This window comes from Rattus norvegicus, chromosome 15 (assembly GCF_021556685.1).
Source record: "Rattus norvegicus strain SHRSP/BbbUtx chromosome 15, alternate assembly SHRSP_T2T, whole genome shotgun sequence".
Lineage (NCBI taxonomy): Eukaryota > Metazoa > Chordata > Mammalia > Rodentia > Muridae > Rattus > Rattus norvegicus.
Genome location: NC_141548.1, coordinates 19,688,643 through 19,711,235, shown reverse-complemented (window position 1 = coordinate 19,711,235; position 22,593 = coordinate 19,688,643). Strand labels below are relative to the sequence as shown.

The following is a 22,593-nucleotide window of genomic DNA, read 5'->3' as shown; positions in this document are numbered from 1 at the left end:
GCACTACCAACAGTGCAAAATGGCAACCTACAAAATGGGAAAAGATCTTTACCAAATTTACATCCGACAGAGGGCTAATATCCAAAATATATAAGGAATTCAAAAAGTTAAACACCAGCAAACCAAATAACCAAATTAAAAATGTCCTTAGTCATCAGGGAAATGCAATTAAAATGACTCTGAGATTCCCACACCCTTCAAAATGTCTAGGATCAAAATCTCAAGCATATGCTGGCAAGGATGTGAAGCAATCCAAGCAGTAGAGGATTGCTTCTCCATTGCTGGTGGGAGTATAAGCTTGGACAATCACGTTGGAAATAAGTCTGGTGGTTTCTCAGAAATCTGGAATAGTTTTACCTTAAGACCCAGCTATACTACTCCTGGGCATGTACCCAAAAGATGCTCCACCATACCAGAAGACCCTTGCCCAACTATGTTCACAACAGTTTTATTCAAAATAGTAAAAAATTGGAAACAATCCAGGTGTCCCTCAACTGAAGAATGGATAAAGAAAATGTGGTATATTTACAACAATGGGGTATTACTCAGCTATTAAAAAACAAGGGCATCAGGAAGTTTGCATGGAAATGGATGAAACTGGAAAAATATCATCCTTAGTGGGGTAACCAGGCCCAGAAAGACAGGCATGTTATGTACTCACTTATAAGTGGAGACTAGCCATAAACTACAGCATAGCCATTCTACAATCCACAGAGCCAAAGAAGTTAAATAAGAATGCGGGTCCAAGGGAGGATGCTTGAATCTCACACAGAAGGGGAAACAAAATAGATATTGGAGGTAGAGTAAGAGAGGGGAATGGGTGGGTGGGGTCAGGGAGGGCAACGGTTTTGGCGATCAGGTATGAGGAGAGCTGGGGAAGAATGACAGGCCTGGGAGAGAGAAGGGAAATCGGTGGAGGTATGTCTAGAACAAGCCGGGGAGGCTCCTGGGAGCACAGAGGGTGACCCTGGCTGAGACTCCAAGCAGTAGAGGATATGGAACCTGAAGTGGCCACCTCCTGTAACTAGGCAGGGCTTTTGGTGCAAGGAGGGAACACCCACAAAACCTTAGACCTAAAATTTGCCCTGCCTACAAGATGTGCAGGGATAAAGGTAGAGAGGTTTGAGGGAACTGCTAACTAATGACTGGCCCGATTTGAGACCCGCCCCATGGGAAAGAGCCAACCCATGACACTGTTAATGATACTTTGCTCTGCTTACAGACAGGAGCCTAGCGTTAACTGTCGTCTGAGGGTCTTTCTCCAACAGTTGATGGAAACATGCAGAGAACCACAGCCAAACACCAGGCATAGCTCAGGGAGTCTTGTGGAAGAGTTGGAGGAAGGACTGTGGGAGCAGGAGGGGTCAAGGACAGACATCAGAAGAAGACTTACAGAGTCATCTACCCTGGAGCAATGGGAGCTTCAACATACTGAACCACCAACCCATTAGTATGCAGGCGCTGGGTCTTGGCCCTCTACACATGTGTGGAAGATGTGCAGCTTGGTCTTCACACTCGTCCTCTAACAACTGAAGTGGAGGCTGGGGGGTGGTGCATCTCTGACTTGGACCCTGCTGCCTGCCTTCGGATTCTTACCCTGGGCTACCCTTTTAGTTTCTCATACATTTTCAAGCTCTCTTCCTTGTTTGTACCCATTTAGAGTTGTCAAATTATGCCAGTAATATGTTTTTTTTTTCTGTAACAAATTCTTGAGAAAGGAGAATTATTTTGGTTCCTATTTTAGAAAGTCTCATATTCGCTGGGACCATTCCAAAGCAGAACACTATGGGGAAGGGCGAGGTTGAGGGAAACTGTCTACCTCATTGCAGCTAGAAGCACACAGAAGACAGGAAGGGGCCAGGGCAAGACATATCCGTCAATGAAAGGCTGCCAGAGACGCACCTTCTCCAATCGATGCCCCACTCATCCAACATACACTTCTTCATGTAAGAAATCACCTTTTAGGCCAGAGGCCTTGAAATCAAATAATTTATGGAAACACTGTCAAGGAAATGCTGAGGAGTACCCTTTGCTCATCTCCCAGGTACTTTCCACACACTAATGGTTAAGATTAACAACTGGGCTGGGGAGAGAGCTATTCGGATAGAAAGCACTTGCTATGCAGTGTGAGGAGGACCTGAGTTCTTTAGGTATTCTAGGCATCTGTTAACCCTCTGTCAGACTATCAGGAGAGCAGGGTCTGGAAAGAGTAGCCGCTTACATTAAAGCCAGTTGGTAGAGGGCTGGGAACCCTTTGCCACCAAGGCAACGTGGAACCCACAGCTGAAAAAAATCCCATGTCACACAGATATGAAAGAGAGTGCTCTGTACATGACCTATCAGGGGTCATTATAAGCCTTTTCTCAGCTCACTCCAATTCTTGGGAATGCCTTTCTTTATCTTAATAAACTCTTTTTTTTAAAATTTCTATTATTCTGTGATCTGGTACAGCTCTTGGTCTTGGGACTTAAGAACATGGCAACGTCAGCAGGTGTTTTCCAAACCCTGATCCCCCAAGATGTAAAAAGATGTGTGGCCAGGGACGAGTTTCTTCTATTCTGCGGGCTGACTCTACGAACGTTTCTTCTGCGGTGCAGAGCTTCTGAATTTCATCGGTTTTCATTATCTTCGCTCCTGGAGTTCCTTTCAGAAAGTCCTTGCTCGTGCCTGTGTCCTGAAGTCTCTTCCTCTGGCAGGTTCAGGGACTGAACTCTTCCACTAAGGTCTTTGATCCTATATGAATAGATTTTTTATACAGAAGTAGCAGTATGGGTCGAGTATCTCCCCCTTACATTTAGATATCCAGTTTTTCTTCCACTATTTGCTGAAGAAGCCATCTTTCTCCAATGCATGTTGTTTAGCTCCCTTCTTGAAAATGAGAGGTCTGTAGCAGCGTGGGTTTACTTGATCCAGCCCTTGATCCTATTACAGTGATTCACAGAGTTGTTTTGGCCCCCAGAGCCATGCTGTTCTTGTCCCTCTGGCTCTATAGTGTGACCAGACGTTAGACATTATGATATCACCAGCATGTTCATTTTACTCATATTTGCTTTGGATATTTTGACCCTTTTCTGCTTCCATGTTCCATCAGAAATTATTGATTTTTCTATGTCTATTTTATATTCTGTTACTTCAGGTTTATCAATTTTGCGCTTTCTGGTGGACTCTTTATAGTCTCTTACAAACAGGATTAGATTATATGCAGAAGGTACTTTGACTTCTCTTTCATATCCTTCCCTTCTCCTTAGCATGCTAACCCTTCAAGCACTATTCTGGAACAAGAATAGAGAAAGAGGATAAACTCATCTCATTTCTAATTCCAGACAAATGTTAAAGCTTGGCTTTCACTTATAATAATGTTGGCCACAGGCCTGCCATCTATATCCTTTCTTTCACTGACGTCTGTTCCTCTTGGTCCAACGTTCTTTAGGACGTTCTTCCTGTAGCAATACTGCATTTTATTAAATTTTCTTCCCCCACCTACTGATTGACTGAACAGATATATTGTGCTGGCCAGTTTTGTGTCTAGGTGAAACAAGCTAAACTCATTTTGGGAGAGGGGACCTCAGTTGAGAAAATTCCCCCATCAGACTGACTGGGTCACCATGGTATGTGCCACCCCTGGGCAGGTGGTCCTGGATGCTCTAAGAAAGCAGGCGGAGCAAGCCATGGGGAACAAAGCAGTAATCAGCATTCCTCCATGAACTCTGTTTCAGTTCCTGCTTCCAAGTTGCTGCCTTGAGATTCTGTCCTGACTTTTCTGAATAACAGACTACAACTTGTAAGATGAAATCAACCATTCCTTCCCATGCTTTTGGTCATGGTGTTTTAGTGCAGCAGCAGAAACCCTAACTAAGACATCTTGTAATTCCATTATCCCTGGAAGGAAGCCCAACCATACTAAAGGATCCCGTTGACGAGTAACTGGAATTCAGCTGCACATACTTTTTTTTTTTTTTTTGGCAAGTTCTGCAACTGTGTTCCTATCAGGAGACTGGCCTATATTCATGTTTGTTGATGTATCCTTACCTGATTTCTATACGGGTAATATTAGCTTTATAAAATGAGTTTGGTGGCAAGTTTTCCTTTCTGTCGTACAGAACAGTTTGAGGAGCACAAGCTGTGCTTCTGTGCAGGTATGAAAGGATCTGAACTCTGGGCCAGGCCGCCTTAGGTTTGGAGATTTATTTTTTAGCCGTGTGAGCTGGTCTCCATGCTTCTTCTTCATTGGAGCTGCCACGCAAATATGGCTTCTCTTTTTATGCTTTCTCTCCTTTAACTTACAAAAGTGCGGTGCAAACCTTACGAGACGTTCCCTTTCTCTTCGGTTGGGTTCCAACCCTCTGCAGTTGTAAGCGCTGGGCACTGGAGGCAGAGCACTCCAGCTGTGGCTGACCTCTGGAAGGGACTCTGGTCTGCTTCTCCAATCCCAGCTGACGCCGTATGGCCGAGTAGGTGCCTCCCAACTCACAGTCTCTGGGAAGAACTCTAAGTCCTTATTCGGGTGTCGCCTTCTGTCTTCCATCCCCATCCTTGAGTGCTAGATATCGCTTTGTTCACTTTGTATCTTTACAAACGTCTTTTATTGTATATTGAATACTATGAATGCAGGGTGACCCAGCTTCTGAATTTTACTTTAAACCATCAAATCATGTTCCCATGGGAAATTAAATTATTTGTGATCATTTCCAGTTTGACTAGCCATGTCTGGTATTTTTTTTTTTTTTTGAATAGCAGTGTTGTTCGGCCTGCTCTCCTATGAGTAATTGTGTAGTATTATACTATCCTTGCGAAATATCGTACTTATTTTTTTGGGTTCACATGCACTTAGTAAATTAGTATTTCTTAATTAAAATAAACCAGTGCAGACATTCATTTTTAATAGCACAAGTTAATGGGCTCATGTCTGGAGAAAACAGCGGATTTTTTTTAACCTAATATTAAGTGAGCATTTACTATGGGCTTGTTGTTGCTAAGACAAAACTCATTTAGCCCAAGCAGCTCTACTGAGCAAGTTCCACCACTAATCCTGCTTAACTGACAAGAAAACTGAGGTGCTGGGAAATGCAGACTTGGCCTGAGGGTCTGCAGTCAAAACACAACAGACTCAGAGTCTGGATGACTGTAATCAAGCCCCACTGCCCACACTTCACTCCCAACAGCACCCTGCTCGTGCACATGCTTTAAGAACAGGCTAGCCTTAAAGGTCATCTGTTTCTCAACTGCCTTTGGACTGGTGGTGCTTCCTCAAGCCCCCAAGGTCAGCAGAAGAGAAGCTCCCTGTCCTCAAATAAATGCAGCACCAGTATTAGCCTGGCAGCAACAAAGAGAGAAATGGATATAAGGGCTGACATCACGTAGGTGAGATCAAACAGTTACAGACCCTTAAATAAGTCCATAGAAACTATAATGGAGTCTAGGTAATAAACATTTTAAGAGACTAGTTGATGCATCCTAGATAACTGCATATCTGAGTATGCATTCCCTTCTCATTCAGTTACTACAGAAATTAATATTCTTTAAAAAAATCCAAATATTGGCTCAATGGGAAACATGGTGTTTGAGAAAATGGGGCAAGATCATCTTTGAGCCGTTTTGGATGCAGTATGCTAGACCTCTAGCTTATATTAAAATCTATAACAAATGCCTCTGGAATTTAATCCACAATGTATTTAATCCATTTAAATGAGAAACACTAGGAGACAGAGTCCCGCAGACTGCTACACGATTGGCATGGTGATTTACCACATTGCTTTGTTCTGTCTCCAGTGAGTGACGCCTTCTGAACGACTTCTCATAAATGAACTTCCCACTCAAACGCTAACGTTTAGCAGATATTATCGCACATGTTTTGTCGGTAGCAAGATACCGGTGCACATCTAACACCGTCACCGACTATCTGACTTCTAGTAAAGGAGAACAAAATGGATCCCAGTGATTCCTGACTAAGTGGGTGCTTCCAGGGTGGTTAATTTTTAAAATTGTTCCGGCCACTGAGAACTCAAGTCAAAAATATAAATTTCTGTAACTTAAAGGTTAAAGTGAAGCTTCATAATTAAGAGTACTATGGCAAGTACATTTGGAAGGTTAGCATTTAAAGACAATTGAAACAGAAAATGGCCTATATATAAATATTAAGATCAGAGTGGCTATAAGAATTTAATTTTATTGCATGTTGGTATCTAAAGGATTTAGCTATAGAATGAAGGAGAAGTGAATGATTTGGCAATTCTATCCTGAATCAGGGCTGTACCTTACTTAACTCCTAGAAGTCCCAGGCAGACAGCTGAGTAAAATGGAGGCCTCTCAGTGCACACAGGCACCTTCAGAACTGAGATGACTCATGTATTCAGCTCCTTTAGAAATGTTGTGGGCTCAGATTTGGGAATCTGAGGTGTCCACAGAGGTCAGAAGTCAGGAATTTGTATGAGAGCTTCTGACTTTTAAATGCTAGCTGAAGTGGTCTCAGAATGCCCAGTTAGGTTTGCCATCAAGATAGCTACAAATGATAACGGATAGGAAAAAGGGAATGACCTAGCAAAAAACAAAAACAAAACAAGCAAAAACAAACAACAATAACGAAAACTACAAACAGCGCTCACTAGACATCATATCAACAGGGCAGGTGTTGATGTATTTAATTTTATTTTTTAGCTATTGTATTGAATTTATATCTACTGCCTACCCAACCCTTATTTCACCTAATCCCTTCTAACTCCTCAACACTAACTAAGTAGAAGAGAAAGATGGTGAAAGGGAAAAGGAGGCATAGATCTCTTTAGACTACTTCCTGCTGATTGGGCATCCTAGAGGCAAGTCCAGTCTTCATTATCAGGATACCCAGCAATACCCATCAGAATACCCATCAATAGCAATGCAGCAAATCCCACAGAAGAAAGCACAGAGGCAGGAACAGCGCCCTCTCTGGGCTCCCCCATTTATACCCTCCTGAGAGTCCCCAGGACTCTATCTGTGGCTGGCAAAAATCATGCTCTGCTAGTGCATGGGGCAAATCCTAATCACCAGGTATGAAGCAGCCTCTTACCCCTGACATGTGATAAAAATAAAACCATGCTCACATAGCGTAAGTGAAAATGCTGAAGGTGGTGGTGCTTCGGGGATGGTACCTTGGATGGGAGGGGCATGCTTAGCTTCTCTGCTACCTGGGATAGAAAATGTCCTTAAAACACGACTCAGCTTTAGTTCAATGAGGTTTGGTGGAAATACAGCATGTCAACCTTCCGCTTCATCAGTGTTGAATTGGGAGCAAACTCGAGGAATAAGAGCAGGTTCTTCACATTTGTTGGTGTACCTGGACACTCGTGCAGTCACCACGCACATTACACGGCCTAGAGGATCTGGCTATGAAACACTCATTATTTTACCACGAGGCACGTTGAGACTTGTCAACATTTGAGAACTTCCTGTGTACCACGTACTGACAGGAGCTAGGGCTAAAAGCTCAGGAAGGACATGCTCATAGTCTGATGGAGAAGGCAGGCAGGCGACCAGGACCATTAAATAAAGCTCAGGTAAACAGGTGAGGGGAGGGCTGAGAGCCTGTGACAACGATGAGTGGGTTCCAGGGAGGGCCAATCCCACCAGCTTCACAGCAAGCAGCACTGAAAGTGGGAGTAGTTGTGGGCTTCACCCAGCTAACTGCACTCCAGGCACTCTTTGAAAGGCATTACTATTAAGACGGAAATCCCAACATGTTTGTGGTATCTGCTTTTATAGATGAGGAAACGAACAGGAGATTTTTAAGACTAGCAATGTTATTATTATTATGATTTTATTAAGTTTTGAGAATTTTATACATGAACACTGAATGTACAACACTAACCACCTACATGTCCCCTAACTGCTGTATCCTCCTCTGAAATCTGTGATGGTCTCTTCTTTAATTCCCATTGTTACACACATATAATTAATTAGGATACTGTACAATTAAATGTGAATTATGTATAAATTATGGAAATTGTATATGAACACACACGTACTCTACTGAGTCCATTTAGCTTTGCTCATATGGACACATACCCAGGGATGGCCTATTGCCACAGGGCACGCCACTTAGGGAGGCCAGACTTGAGGAATTTGACCATTTGGATGGCTCCAGACCTCACTACCAGAACAATTTCCGCAAACCACAGAAATGTTTTCCGTTTCTAGTTCAAAAGCCTCTCTTTGTGTGTGCGTTTTGTGGTGGTAGGGATAAAACCCAGAATCCACTGTATATGAGGCAGGCTCTGCATCGCTGATCTGCATCCGCGTCCCCCCACAGCTGTAGTGAGCATCTCTCCTTCATGACAGTGGCTCATGTAGGTGTGTGTGCACGTGTGAAGTGGATGCTGGTTGTCTTTCTCGACTGCTCTGCACTTTATTCATCAAGGTACAGTCACTTGCGAAACTTGAAGCCTACCAATTCTGCCCAGTCTTGCTAGCCAGGTGGCCCCAGGGACCTCCTGCCCCTGCTTCCTCCTCCTGCCCCTTCTTCCGAATCCTACCCTTGCTTCCGTCTCCTGCCTCTGCTTCCACCTCCTCCCTGTTGGGACCCTAAGTGGCTGCTACTCCTGCCTAGCTGTTCCCTGCATTCTGGGGATTTGGAGTCCAGCTCTCTTGCTTAAGCAGGGAGCACTTTATCCACTGAGCCATCTCCACGGCCCTATTTATGTTTTATTTTGAAAGATTGTATAAAGTTTTCCATTTATAAAACTTACAGAAAGCTTCTTTTAAAAGAAAGTAAAGCAATGAAGTGAGACAACATAGAGCAGAGAACCAAGCATATTCTAGAGCAGGTGGTGCACAAGTATGGCACTGAAGGGAAGCCCAGTCTCGCTGGTCTGAGAAACACTAGTCCTCCAAGCAGCCCCTTCTGCAGTAGCCCAGGAGTGTAGGATGATGTCACAGGTGAGCAGGTACAGGATAGAAGGAGGCCTGTCATTGGAGGAGAAGGAAGGATGGGCGGGAGAGAAGTTTGAAGGAAGAGGAGGAGACTAAAAGAGAGAGGAGGAGAAGGGGAGAAGGAGAGAGGGGAGAAGCCATGGCAGGTGATGTTAATATTCTGCTCTATGTATTTACAGGTTGTTATTAATGTTCCTAGGGATGTATGGTACCGGGTTTTGTATGTTTAAGTGGGCAATTAAATCTTACCAATTGGGTCAAAGATTATTGTGTTGTATGTTCTTTTATGTGAGGGTTTGAGTGTAGGAAAGTGTGCAGCTGGGCCGTGTTTCAGCCAAGATATCTAGCAGATATCTTGGGGCACCGAGGTATAGACTTAGCGGGTAAAAGACACCAATACTTTTTATTATTATATTTTTACAACAACACAGGAGGCCAAGGCTTTCTGTCCGGCCGGGCTGCTGTACTGTGGTTCTAGCTTCTTCAGCTGTGTAACTCTGGTAACAGTGATGTTACCAGTCTGGGTTCCTGAGAGACTCACCACTTCTAGCATCCAAGCTTCTGCCCTGTTGTCCCTTTGCTTAGGGTGCTGGGTTTCTGGTGCTCCCTGATTATATGTCTTCCAATGCCACACAAATATGGTCCCCTGGATGAAGCCTGCAACTAGCCAGCAAATAATTTCTTTCCCTTTTACTGGATTGGTGGCATCTCTCTTTCTAGTGTGCTTCCTTCACAGCTTTGGTGACACTGCACTTGAATGATATTCTCTTACCTAGTGGATGTCAAGGGGAGGGAGGGAAGCATCACGATATGTAACAAAGGGCCTATTCACAGAGAAGGCCCATAATGAATATCCTGGGAGTTAAATTTAATCCTCTTTTAGGGGCATTCATGTGATACTTACGATTTTACGCTTGATCATGAAGAGTGGGATTTTTGCGTGAAGAGGTGTTGAAGACACTTCCTTATGGACTGTTGATAAATACAACCTTCTTTTGATGTTTCCTAAGTCAGTAATTCTGGAGAGAGAGAGGGGGGGGAGGGAGGGAGGGAGGGAGAAAGAGAGAGAGAGGGGGGGAGGGAGGGAGGGAGAAAGAGAGAGAGAGAGAGAGGGAGAGGGAGAGAGGGGGGAGGGGGGAGGGAGGAGGGGAGAGAGGGAAGGAGGGAGGAAGGGGGAGGAAAGAGGAAAGGACGGAGGGAGGGAGGGAGGGAGAGAGAGAGAGAGAGAAAGAGAGAGAGAGACCCCCATGAATTTAAAATACATTTCTTTGGATAATCATCACAATGATACAATTTATCAAATATGCTCTAACATGGAGTTCGAACACAGAACTGAAGAATTGTCATTTTCTTTCAAGAAGTAATAAAATTTCTTCCTTATATTCAAAGTGCTCACAGGCCTGCATGTATAAATTCACTTAATATGCTAATTTATTTCATCACTCTACGCTAGATTTCCACAGTTCCCCTAGCCTATGAAAAAATCCAATTTGTATGAACTGGGGAGCCGTTAGCCTTTAATAACCATGCTTGTTCCAGCCCCTTAAGCTCATGTTATCTTGGGACATACTGTCACCTACTAAATAGGAAAGCATTATGGGTTTCTTTCCCTAAAAGTGCACCTGTCATTTTCCATAGGCTCTTAGTCTGCGAAGAGACAGACATGAAGCACCAGGTGTCGGTTTCACTTCCTGAGCACATATCTTCCAGCCAGAATTTTAATACACAAGTTTACTGCTCACCATTCCGGTCACCCCACAGTGATACCAAGGACACCGAATCTGAACATCTGTAATAGATTTAGACCACAGCCATGATCACAAAGATTAGGTTTGCTTCGAGCTGACAGAGGCTCAGTTGTATGTTCTGCTTCCTTTATGTCTCAAGGGTAACACGCCAGGCTGGAAACCCACAAACCATCCTGGGCTGCTCTATTATCAAACTGGTGCTTTCTGAAAACCTTTCCTTTTACCAGAAAAATCGATGGCTGCCCCCACGTTAGCAACTTCTCTAGGGCTGAATTACACCCACTCTTCGATAATGATTAATTCGTCAAGGTGACGTTTCATTTAAGTAATTATTATTAACACTCATAGTGCAATTATTTGTAAAAACGTGAGAGGATGTCTGTGAGTTTGATGCTAACATGATCTACAGGGTGAGTCCAACCAAGCCAGAGGTACATAATGAGACCCTGTCTCAAACAAAACAAATCCCCAAACTAAAGCACAAACAAACAAATAACTCAACATAGTTCATTCTATAGTAATTCTATGCCTCCTCCTCCTCTCTATCCCTGCTTTACTAATCCCATTAGTTCCTATAAAACACCTATAACCCCATTATTACCTCTAAAGTAGTCCCTATAGTACACGATAAGAGATCTAGCATTAAATATAATATGGGATGGTTTTAGAGTACACTGTAGACACCACTCCCCTTCAAGGTCCCTTCCTCTCTCACTAAAGGATGAACTCGTTTAACTTACAAAGGAAGATAGAGTCCTAAGCTATCATCCGAGCTAAGGACTACACTTCAATTGCATTAACTTGAGTGTTTCACGTGGTCTCTCACATCAATGCTGTGGTCTCTTCTTTACTTCAGCTATAAACAACTGACCTGAATAAATATATTAGAATTTCCATATCATCCTTTTAAACATTGTGTTTGTGAGTGTTATAGCTCGTAGTACTGTAGAAACATGTGTTTTAGAGTTGAAGGCACCATGCTGTGCATATGCATAAACACCTTTCTAATGGTGTACAGGAGTGTGGAGATCAACCTCAGTGCAAGCTAAAGACTCATGTAATATACAGAGGCATGAGTTAGGTGTGAGTGAGGACATTGCTAGAGAGGCCCAAGTGAGAGGGGACAACTGCCTCTGAATGTGGGCTGGGCTAAGGCTGGGGAGACCACAGGTAAAGGCGGAGTCCAGCAGAACTCTGGAAGCCTCTACTTCCTGGCCCACCACGATGTGAACTGGGCTGCCCCACCCATTTTGAAATTCCTGAATTAAAGTATATATCCTCCCTCAAGCAGTCTGTGTGTGCTCTTCTATTAGCAAGAGGAAGAGAACAGATATGAGGAGCAAGGATGATTAGATTAAGTGTTATTATCAGGGATACTTTTCAGTGCCATCTCTGGTAAGCTGCACCTGGGGAGGAGATGGGGACCTCGAGGACTGCAAAAGAGAAGGAGCAAAAAGAGGTGCTATGTCAGCCAAAAACGTATGTGACCCCGGTTAGAGGTCTGCTTTGCTTCTGGAAAAGAAACACCGACATTTCTACAATGTGGATTAAGGATTGCAGTCCAAACAGCAGCGTCCAGTCCCAACACTGGCATGTGGGACGACACTAATGTTCATGTGTTTACTGATGCATTCAATAACTGCTGACCCAGGTGACATGCTGAGGGACACAACAGGGCCACAAAGCTGAGAAGGACAAAGTTCCAGTGTCTCCAAGAACATCTTTGCTGGTGGAAAAGGCCAGTGGAAACGCAGAAAGAGAAAAAAAACAAATGAAAGCTGTCAAAAATATAATGAAGAAAATAAAAGATTCTAAATTAGGTGACGAGAAATTGCCTGCTTCAGACAGTCGCAACTGCATGGTTTAGGCCGGAGAGAAGTAGAAGGCTTAGGCAAGGGCCAATCACACAAGGTCATTATGCCATGGTAAGGAGTTTAGAAGCTATTGGTTAAAGCGCGGGGCTATTCCAGGACCTACACTCTACCCTTCACTATACATGGTCATAAGATGGTTATGGTGTCATGTTTATTTTGTACTGTCATTATTTTAATTTATGGTCTTTGTGTGTTGAGCATGTGCACACCAGTGCAGTGGTCACAGAGGCCAGAACAGGGCACTGGATCTGCTGGGGCTGCAGTTAGAGACCATTGTGACCTGGCTGGCATGGGTCAAGCTCTGGTTCTCTGCAAGAGCAGCAAGTCCTCTTGAGCATCGATTCATTTCGGCAGCCTGTCTTATTTCCTTACTAGGGTAACACTTATCCCACTGGAACACCGATTTCAGTGTATTCTGGTAACTGTACAAATTAATTTAATTACCACTCCAAATAAATTATAGCCGTTATTCTGGACAGTTCCCTCTTGGTCTCTGAGACACTCCTCAGCCCGTGCAGACTTATGCTGCCCACATTCTCCACCTTAGATGAGCTCCCCCTGCTGCTCTCTTCTTACAGGCTGGACTGTGCAGAACGGACTCTTCTGTGCTTGATTCTTTCATGGATTATGAAGATTTTAAAATGCATTCTCCTTGAGCAGACAGCAATAGGTCATTCAAATTGCTGAGTTCGGTTTGGGAATCAGACGGTTTATTTTCCTATGGATAAGTATTTGAGCGGGTTCCAGCTTTGAGTTTTAATAACTCAAACTTTTTGGACATGCCTTCTGGTGAGCATGTACTCTTGTCTCCTTGGTAAATAGCTAGCGATGGGATCGTTGATTCACTAAGCTGACAGAAACATCTCTTCAAAGCTAGTGCAAGGTTTCTGAATTTTCACCTTTTTGAGGTCACTAGAACTTAACATTTCAGCCAGCTTCAATGGGATATAGTTATTATGAATTTATTTACATTCTCTGTGACTAATGATATTGAATGAACATTTGTAAGTGCATGTGTGCGTGTGTGCGTGTGTGTGTGTGTGTGTGTGTGTGTGTGTGTGTGTGTGTGTGTGTGTGTATACATGCAGGTAGACACCAGAGGTCAACGTGGGTGTTTTTCCTTAGCTGTCTACCTTGGTTTATGAGACAGAGTCTCCCATGGGATTCAGGATGCACTGATTACAACATGCTGGCTGGCTGCCAAGCCTCACTGACCCATGCCGTCTGCTTCATCTGTATTGGTATTAAAAGTGTATACTGCCACAAGTGGCTTTTCTCTGGGCACTGGGAATCAAACTCAGGCCCTCATGCTTACGTGGTAAGCACTTTCCAAACTGAGCTGTTTCTCTAGCCCCGTATAATTATCACAGTTTTCAGACATACGCACAATGATCTGCAGAATGTGTATATGTATGTAATATATATCATCATAATCATACATACATGCACACACACACGCACACGTGTGGGGGTTAACCCAGGATCTGGTGCATGCTAAGCAGGCACTCTTATTACTCTGTTGCAGCCCAGCCTTTCTATTTCCTTTGAGATCTTCCAAGGCCCTATTTTGCACTTACTCTACACACCATCCCAAATTAGTTTCTCTGAGTTGAGTGTGAGGTGAAGGCTATTTTCTTTCTTCCTGTTTTCAGTTGTCCCGTTAACCTTTCCTCACCTTTCTTTCCTCATGGAGCGTCTGTGGCTGTTTTCTATTGCTGCCTTGAAATGTTTGAAGCTGGGTACGTTTATTTTAAAACAAGGTTCCCATACCTTTATTTTAAATGAGGCTTTTTAGCTTACACTGATTACGGGGACTTCAAAGCATGGGATCTGAATCAGCTCAGCTGGGATTAGGGTCCCATGGTAGACACTGGATGATGTCACACTATCAGGAGGAAGACTGCATTTTGAGAGAGGAAGCCAGAGAACAGTTTAGGCGTTGGACTCACTCTCTGAGCAACTCACACTTGCAAAAGCTCAGTCCCATGAAAAATGATCTTAACCCTTCTGAAGGCATCACACACAATGGCTAAGCTCCTCCCACAAGACCCTACCTCTTAGGTCCAGATTATTTCCCAAAACACTAGGGTGGGGGAGGAGTCATGCTACTAATACAGGAAATGCTGGAGGAAAAGCTACACTCAAATGACACCACACAAACCTATACATGGATCTCTTTTTGTACCATTCCTTGATCAACAATTTTTTTCAGTGTTCATTTTTTTCTAGGCCAATAACATACTCTTTTAATTATTATAGATTAATTGTAAGTCTCTTCAAGACTTGTTTAATCTTTTCTTTGTTTCTGTAACTGCTTTTGATTAGCACAACTTCTAACTTTTAGGAACTCCTGTCTGTCTAGTTACCATGTTTAAAATTAGCTAATTGGTTATATTAAATTGAAACCAAAGGTTGATTTTGGAAAAACAATATTGAGTTTTCCAATCTAGTCATAAGAAATACATCTGCATCACTTAGACCTTGTCTAATTTTTCTCATATTTTTTCTGGTTTGCATTGTATAACTTGTGTACATCTTTTTTAAAGAAGATTTTTAGGTACTTGGTACTTTTTGCACAGTTGGAAATACCTGTAATTTAATATTGTGGCCTTTTGCTGCTGGTATAGAGAGATCAATTGCTTTTGGTATGCAGGCCCTGTAGTAGACACTGCTGCATTCATTTGTGTGTTTAGCTGCTGTTCTGCATATCCCCGAGGATTTGCTGCATGATCATGTATTCGGTGTGTAAAGATGCTTTGGTTATGCCTTTTCACTCTTCAAACTTTTACTTCATTATGTTTCATTATTGCACAGGTTCGAGAATTTCTAGGACTACAGTCATAAACAGGAATGAATGGTGCCAGAGGTAAAACACCAAAACCCCTGTCACGTGCCACCACCGGCCAATCATTTCTCCGAAGCTGCTCGTGTACTCCTCCCAATAGTTCTATCTGTGAACCGAGGTTCAGGGTCCACTGCTTACCACTCGTGAGGGGCTCAGAGACTCTGAGAAACGTGATCAGGGTCTCACAGCTAGCACGTGTCAGAGCCCGGAATTCTAAAGCCTAAAAAGGTTAAGACAAAGAGGAATAAGGCAAAAACAAGTGGATTTGTCAATTCCAATGAAGAGTAGTTGCTTGGTGCCTTAGAGTTCCTACTGCTCTGATCAAACCCCATGACTAAAAGCAATGCTGGAAGAAAAGGGTTTATTAGCCTACAGTTCCCTATCACAGTCCGACGTGAAGGAAGTCAGGGCAGGAACCTGGAGGCAGGATCTGAAACAGAGGCCATGGATCAATACTTGCTCCAATCAATATTATCTTGCTCCTCAAGGCTTGCTCAGCCTGCTTTCTTATATATTCCAGGAACCATCTACCCAGAAGTGCCACTACCCACAATGGGCTGACCCACTCACCCACATCAGTCATTAATGAAACACATCCACAGGATGATTATGTGTGGGCATTTTCTCAACTGAGGATCCTTCTTTCCAAATAGCTCTAGCTTGTGTCTTGTGACATAAAACTAACCCGGGCACTTGGATCTGTGCTTTTGAAAGGTTCAGTGCTTATGAGGAAGGGAGAAGGCAGCAGGTGGGTACTCATTGCCTTTCACTGTTTTGGGATTCTAGAAAACCAGAGACTAGGTCAAAGCTACTTGTAAATATTACTGTCCTTATGACAAACACACTGTATTTTCCACAAGAAAAATCCTCATGTAGTGCTTCTGTAGAGTGTGCTCTGATCTGTCTAGAACCACTTGCGGTAAACAAAGGAGAATCCATAGACTTTTTGAAAAGTATAACCCAAGCATAAATACATAAATTGCCCAAACATCTCTCTTTGGTGAGAGATGCTCCTGGGGGTACTGTGTGGGGATTCCACTTGTTCAATCTGAGCAAAGTCTATTTAGAAAGGACTGGAAAGTTGTAGTGTAACTAGATTTTTTTCTGTCTTAGCAGTCATCCTTCAATTTATAATCAAACATTGGCTTTAGTCTCTCACTCTTAGGAGATTGGAACCCCAATCTCTTGGGCTATTCTCATAAGCTTGAATGTGTTATGCACCCTCTTTCAGAAGCACACCCCCAAAAGTAGAATGTGAGATAGGGAAGCATGTGAACATCTTGAGAAGTGATCCCATTAGGCAGGACTAAGGGAATCAGGAGGGGGAATCTCTGTGGAAGAAGGCATTGTCAGTGCTAATGCTATTCTATCAGGGACTCTAAAACAGGTAAGAAGTATCATCAAGGCCCATGTTATTCCATCATGGCCTCTGGAGACATTCATCAGACCCACAGAGTGCACTACTTTAAGAAATTGAAGAAGAAACACAGAGCCAGATGTTGATGTCCTCGCCTCCAGAATTGAAGGGACACCTCCAGGGACCTTAGCCTCCATCTGTATCCAGCCTGAGCAAGCTTGCAACAAACCGTCTACCATTCCTGCAGCTGCTTCACAAACGTGTGTCCAGATGATATGGCATCGTAGAGACATTGGAGGGACTGGGATGACCGCAACAGCAGAGGCTTGCTTATTGCACGTTAAACATATCATGCTATTATTTTCATAGTTTTGCATCTTCACTTCTCTGAGAAATCCCCTTTGCTCTTTGTTTTGCCAACATGAATTATAATAATTTATCAGAATTTGTTTTGAAATGCCATGCCCTTCTAGATAACATCCCGAATATCTAGATAAAAAACAATCACATCTCTTTTTTTATTCACTACAGTGTAGTTTTTACTTCTAATACTATTTTTCAATTTCTTCTTTGATTGGTACATACGCAATTTTATAGGCCATGAAAGGATGGAAATCTTGTATTTTCATAAGTGAATAACATACAGTTCCATGCATTTCAGTTTTATCATCTGACCGTCATGTTTTTACTGAGTTTAAATGGGGTTACAGAATTTGGCATTACTTTAGAGTTTAGAGAAAGTGCTCACTTTAACTTCTACAGAGAGAGACATCTCTCCTTAGGGCTCAGTGACTTGTCTAGTTCCCAGTGTTTAAGAATAAGAGGGGTACACTTCTTTAATTTGGAGGAAAGACAATTCAGCCATCAATAGTGATTTGAGTTGGTTTGTACAAGCTTGTTTTTCAGTTATGAGTTCACATTGGCTACTGCCCACTAACACCATTAGAACTATGTCACATTGAGGAGTGGAAAGCTGGCTTCCTCACTAATGTGCTTGCTGGAGGAACACAGGACATGAGTCTGGATCCACAGCAGGTGTGGCTGTGTCTCCACTCCTCCCATAAGGTGGGGGAGAGCGGACATCAGCAGATCCCTGGAGCTCGCTGGTCAGCCGGTCTGGGTTCTTGAGATCTTATCTCAAAAGGCAAGAGGAAAAATGGCTGAGGAAGACGTGCACCATCAATCTCTGGCCTCTACACACATGCACTCATTTGCATAGACACAACACACACACACACACACGCAGAGAGAGAGAGAGAGAGAGAGAGAGAGAGAGAGAGAGAGAGAGAGAGAGAGAGAGATACGGCACACTTGTTCTTTTTAATCATTTTGAAGCAAGACTTTCTGGCTTCAAATCCTGTTTTACATTGTATTATTTGAACAACAGTGGGAAATCAGTTAATCTCCGTGCTTTAATTTCTTCGCTTGTGAAATGTAGACGGTGGGAAGAATCTCTAAGAGAATTGTTGGGACTGCATTACAGAATATGTGAAAGATGCCCTGGAGTGGCCTGACGCAAAGAAAACTTCCAAAGGCCTAACCTTCACCGAGTTGCTTGTCTGTTGGTTATTTAAAAAGCTCTGTGGATTGGGGGGTTTTACGTTTTCTGATGATTAACTTTAAGTGGATCACTCATGTCTGCAAAGTTCTCTATCAGTGACCCATCCCATTCTCCAAAAGGAAAAGCGTGAACGCTTTGGATTTTAAGTCAGGGAGTCTTGGACCCCACTGCAATGAATTTATTGTTTTAAAAAATTGTATAGATGTCAGCACAGGCTACTGCATTCAGTGTGTTCCCTGAATGCTCCTAAGTGCTACACCTGGCTATCATGGCTATTACAAAGATGATTCAGAAGTTTTAATTAATCCAACTGAATTTACTTGATGAGCTTCTTTTAAAACCCTACCCAAATTATACACTTGTTCTTCTATTTACTGAGCACTTCCTCGGAGACAAGCAGGGGCAGATGTATAAAGCATGTGTTCTAACAGGGAAAAAAGTAAGGAATAAAAACAATTATAGAGTGTGTCATCCCTTAACAAGTGCTATGAGAAAACAGACAACAGAGAGTGACATGAATGGAAACTATCTGTCAGTCAGTAAGGCATCTCACAGAAGACGGCATTGGACAGAGTGGAAGACAGGGATAAGGCATGAAACCCAAAGGGAGAGCTGTTTCTCTGCCGCAGTCCATCTTTCCATGCACCGTGTCTGAGCATTAAGAGAGGTGACTCACTGAGCTGTGAGGCTCAACGGCAAGTGTACAACAGGCCCCATCCAGCATGAGCATCACCCGCACAGAGGTTAGGGTCACTTCCCACAGAGCAGATCGCTCAGGCCTAGCCACTGTGCCTCTGACACTGGAGACGCTCTCCGTAAGATCCCATGCCCAGCTAAGGACTAGACCTCCCTCGCAATGTCACAGGAGCTGCAAAAATCAATATGCAAACCTTCCTCATCCCATAATCAAGAGTCGTTGGTTTCCGAGGAAAACAAAATCATGTGCTAAGCTTAAACGGTTCTGAAAGCAGGCTGAGTTGCTACTTTAAAAAAAATTAAAATTAGTCATTCACGAGAGAAAGAATATAAATGCCTGTGTGTGACTACTTCAAAGCTTCATTATGCGAGCGAGCTTTTTTGGGGGCAATTTAGTTGCTGTGAGGAAGACTGCTTGTAAAGCAGCTCTTCACTTGTAATACAGGCTTGATTTCCGCCACTTCAAACCTCCTGTGACCTAAGAGAAAAAGAGGAAGAAGAAACAGAGGCATTACCCCTCTTATACCTAAGGATGCATCTAAAAATATGTGTACGTTAAAACGCTGCGACAAGCACTCATGGCTGAGGGTCAGCGGCAAAGTAGAAAAGGTAATGAGACCACGTCGGGGAGATAAATGGGGAGTCGACAGAAGAAATCAAGCTAATGTGTAATAATATTCCAGTGATCAGCAGGTACATAGCTCTCGCGGCTATGGTCATTAACCACATTCATTCCAAACTTAACGTCTAGATTTGCAAACCACTTGAAAAGAGAATTACTTTTCAATTCAATCTTCAGTTCATTTTTATATCATCATCTTTGATTGACAATTTTTTCACCCTGGCAAGCTCGGTAAGAATTTGAACGAATGGCAGCCACCTTCCAGGAGGGGCGGCGGTCCCACCTACTCAGTGTCTTTGCACTTTCCTTCTCCGGTGCAATCCGTCCCAGTCTTACGGGAGTGTTCACCTCAGGCCAGGGTGAATTTGCAGAACTGATGCTATACTTCAGAAGACTCAATTCCTTTAGCAGAATCTTTGTTCTCGAAGCCAAACTTAGTGGTTTTGATGACTGATTTTTTCCTTATTATGATCTAAAAAATTACCAACTTTAAATGCACATTTTAGGCCTAGGCATTCAGAAATAATGGGATTGCAAAAACAACATCCTCAAAAACATGGAGTCATGTTTCGGTCTGTGGTAATGTGGCTATGGATTGATCTTTCGAGGCAAGTACAAAATGGTTCTATCTTTATCCGGTCTGTACGGTTTCCACCAGGACTTTTATTTTGTCAGTTTTCTCTGTATACCTTCTATTGAAGTTTAACCTCACTGAGTACTCTTCGTCCTATTTAGAAAAGAGAAAGAATTCTGCCTTGTACGCTTTATTGGAACGCAATGTAGCCTTTGTTCCTTCTTTCTCTTTGTTGGTCTCTGTCAAGGGAAGCTAAGGCAGGGCTTTAAGGCAGGAGCTGGAGCACAGAGCATGGAGGAGTGCTGCTTACTAGTGCCCACCCTGCTACCTTTCTTACCTAGACCAGTCCACCTGTGTTGATGGTACAGTCCACAGTGAGCTGGGCTCTCCCACACCTCTGCAATAAAGGAAACGCCCAACAGACATACCTACAGGGCAGTCTGATGGAGGCAATTTTTCAGCTGAGGCTACTCCTTCCCGAGGATGGCACGTGGATGGCAAGATTCGCCATGAAAGAAACCATCTGGTCTTTCACTGTAAGTAGGACATACAAAGTCTTGCCCCAACCCTTCCCTTATCCTAAGTTTTGGAGTCTTTATCATGAATATATGTTGGGCTTCATCACAGTTCATCTGTCTGTACTGAGGTGGTCACAGTACAGACTTCTTTCTCCCTGTAGGGCTTACTTACCTTCCAGATCATGAAGAAAATAAACATGGCCCCAGAGACCATGGGATATGAAACCATCAGATACCAGTGAGAACAGGGGCAGAGGAAAGAGACGCTGGGAAGAGACACTAGGTACAGAACTAACAGCTAAAACTCAACCATGTGATTGAAGTGTTAACATGCAAGAAACTTGAAAACTCCACGAGCTAAAAACAAGCAACACCTAAAAGGCTCATAACCCCACCATGGAGAGCCACAGCCAGAGATAACAGCAAGAGTAACAAGAGGGAAATGGGACACTGGGCAGAAAGGTTCCGCACGAAGAGTAATAGCTGATTTCTCCCCAGAAACCAGAGACATCAGAGGCTGCCGGAAGATAGTTAAAGAAAAACTCTATCAACCCAGGGTTCTGAATTAGAAGACCCATTATTTAGAAATGGAAAATGGATATTCTAATACAAAGGAAATTCTGAGAATTTGTTGTTAGCAAGGCCACCTTGAACAAAGAGTGGAAGCAGCTATGATAGGGTTGATTGCCCCATTAGGGAGGCTTAGAAGGAACAAGGCTGTGAGGCTCTGGACAGTTGTGAGGGGCTTTCTACATTAGGTTAGCTGAGGTGGGGAGACTCAACCTAAATATGACTGGCACCAGCCCACCCTCTGGGATCACGCTCTGACTAGAAAAGGGAGAGGAAGCATGGGGGTCAGCAGCTAAGCAGCAGGCTTCACACTCTCTGCCTCCTGACTTTGGACACAGTGTGACCTGCTGTCTCCTCAGCTCCTTTGCAAATCCTCCGTCGTGAAAGACTGTCCCTCAGACTGTGGGCCAGGAGCTCTTTCCTTAGGCTGCCCTGACAGGCGTGTGACCACACCTAGAACAATAAGCAATACAGTAGTCCTTCCGGCTTACACGAAGGGCAGTGTGCAGGAACTCACATGCAGAGGAGAAGAAAGCGAGTTACGGCATGTAAGAAAGTGAACGAACGCCAAGAGCGGGGCAAACGCATCTGCCGTAACTTTCCCTCCACAGTCTTGAGACTGTGGGCGTGCTGGCTGCAAGCCTCGTGAGCTCAGGTGGGAAGACACAGAGTTTAAGGGGAACTTGGGCTCTGGAAACTTCCAGGCCAGCCTGGGTCACATAATGAGACTCCGCTTCCAAAACAGAAACAAACCAAAACCAAATTTTTCTTACGTCGGAAAAAAAGAAAAGTATAAAATGGTAATTATACACCTGCGTTTAGGATTACAGAGTGCAGGGGAGTAACTGGTATAACAATAGCGCAGAGGAGGAGACAGAGAACAGAATCGTTTTTTATACACCACTGAAATTAAGTTAATACTGCATAAGATTATCGTAAGTTGAGATTTTATAAATGTAGTCTCCAGGATGTTCAGAAGGAACCAATTCTCCCAATATCCTTTTCTTTGGCAGTAGGTGGGCAGGGTGGTGGCAGTGGTGGGTGTTCTGAAACCCACGTCACGATTGTTTTAACTCGTCCTGTTTGTGGTAGCTTATGAGTACAGTACTAAGAAGCTAAGGCAGCAGGTTTCATGTGTTCTGTATTGATGCAAATGTCCCAGTACCTGTGTTTTCTAGCACACACGGTGCATGGCATTCTTTGTGCTTTACAAACAAGGATGAGAAGACTGCAAAGGTGTGAGCCTTATGTATCTAGGTCATCTTCATGACGTATGGTCCTTCCAGGCTTGTCAGTTTTAATTTATTGTCTTTACTTCTCTCTA

The 22,593-nt window shown here is 43.4% G+C and overlaps 1 protein-coding gene across 10 annotated transcripts in view; it reads right to left on the bottom strand.

Annotated features, from left to right (window-relative positions):
• The window catches only part of Cfap20dc (CFAP20 domain containing), a 236,499-nt gene that overhangs the window by 134,525 nt on the left and 79,381 nt on the right, over nt 1-22,593 (bottom strand). For all 10 annotated transcript variants that reach the window (NR_197236.1, XR_015638066.1, XR_015638067.1 and 7 more), the window contains 1 exon segment: nt 9,809-9,923. Coding sequence is in view for 6 of the 10 variants with exons in the window: in NM_001431636.1 (NP_001418565.1) it covers nt 9,809-9,923 (115 nt within the window). In the remaining 4 variants the exon portion in view is untranslated.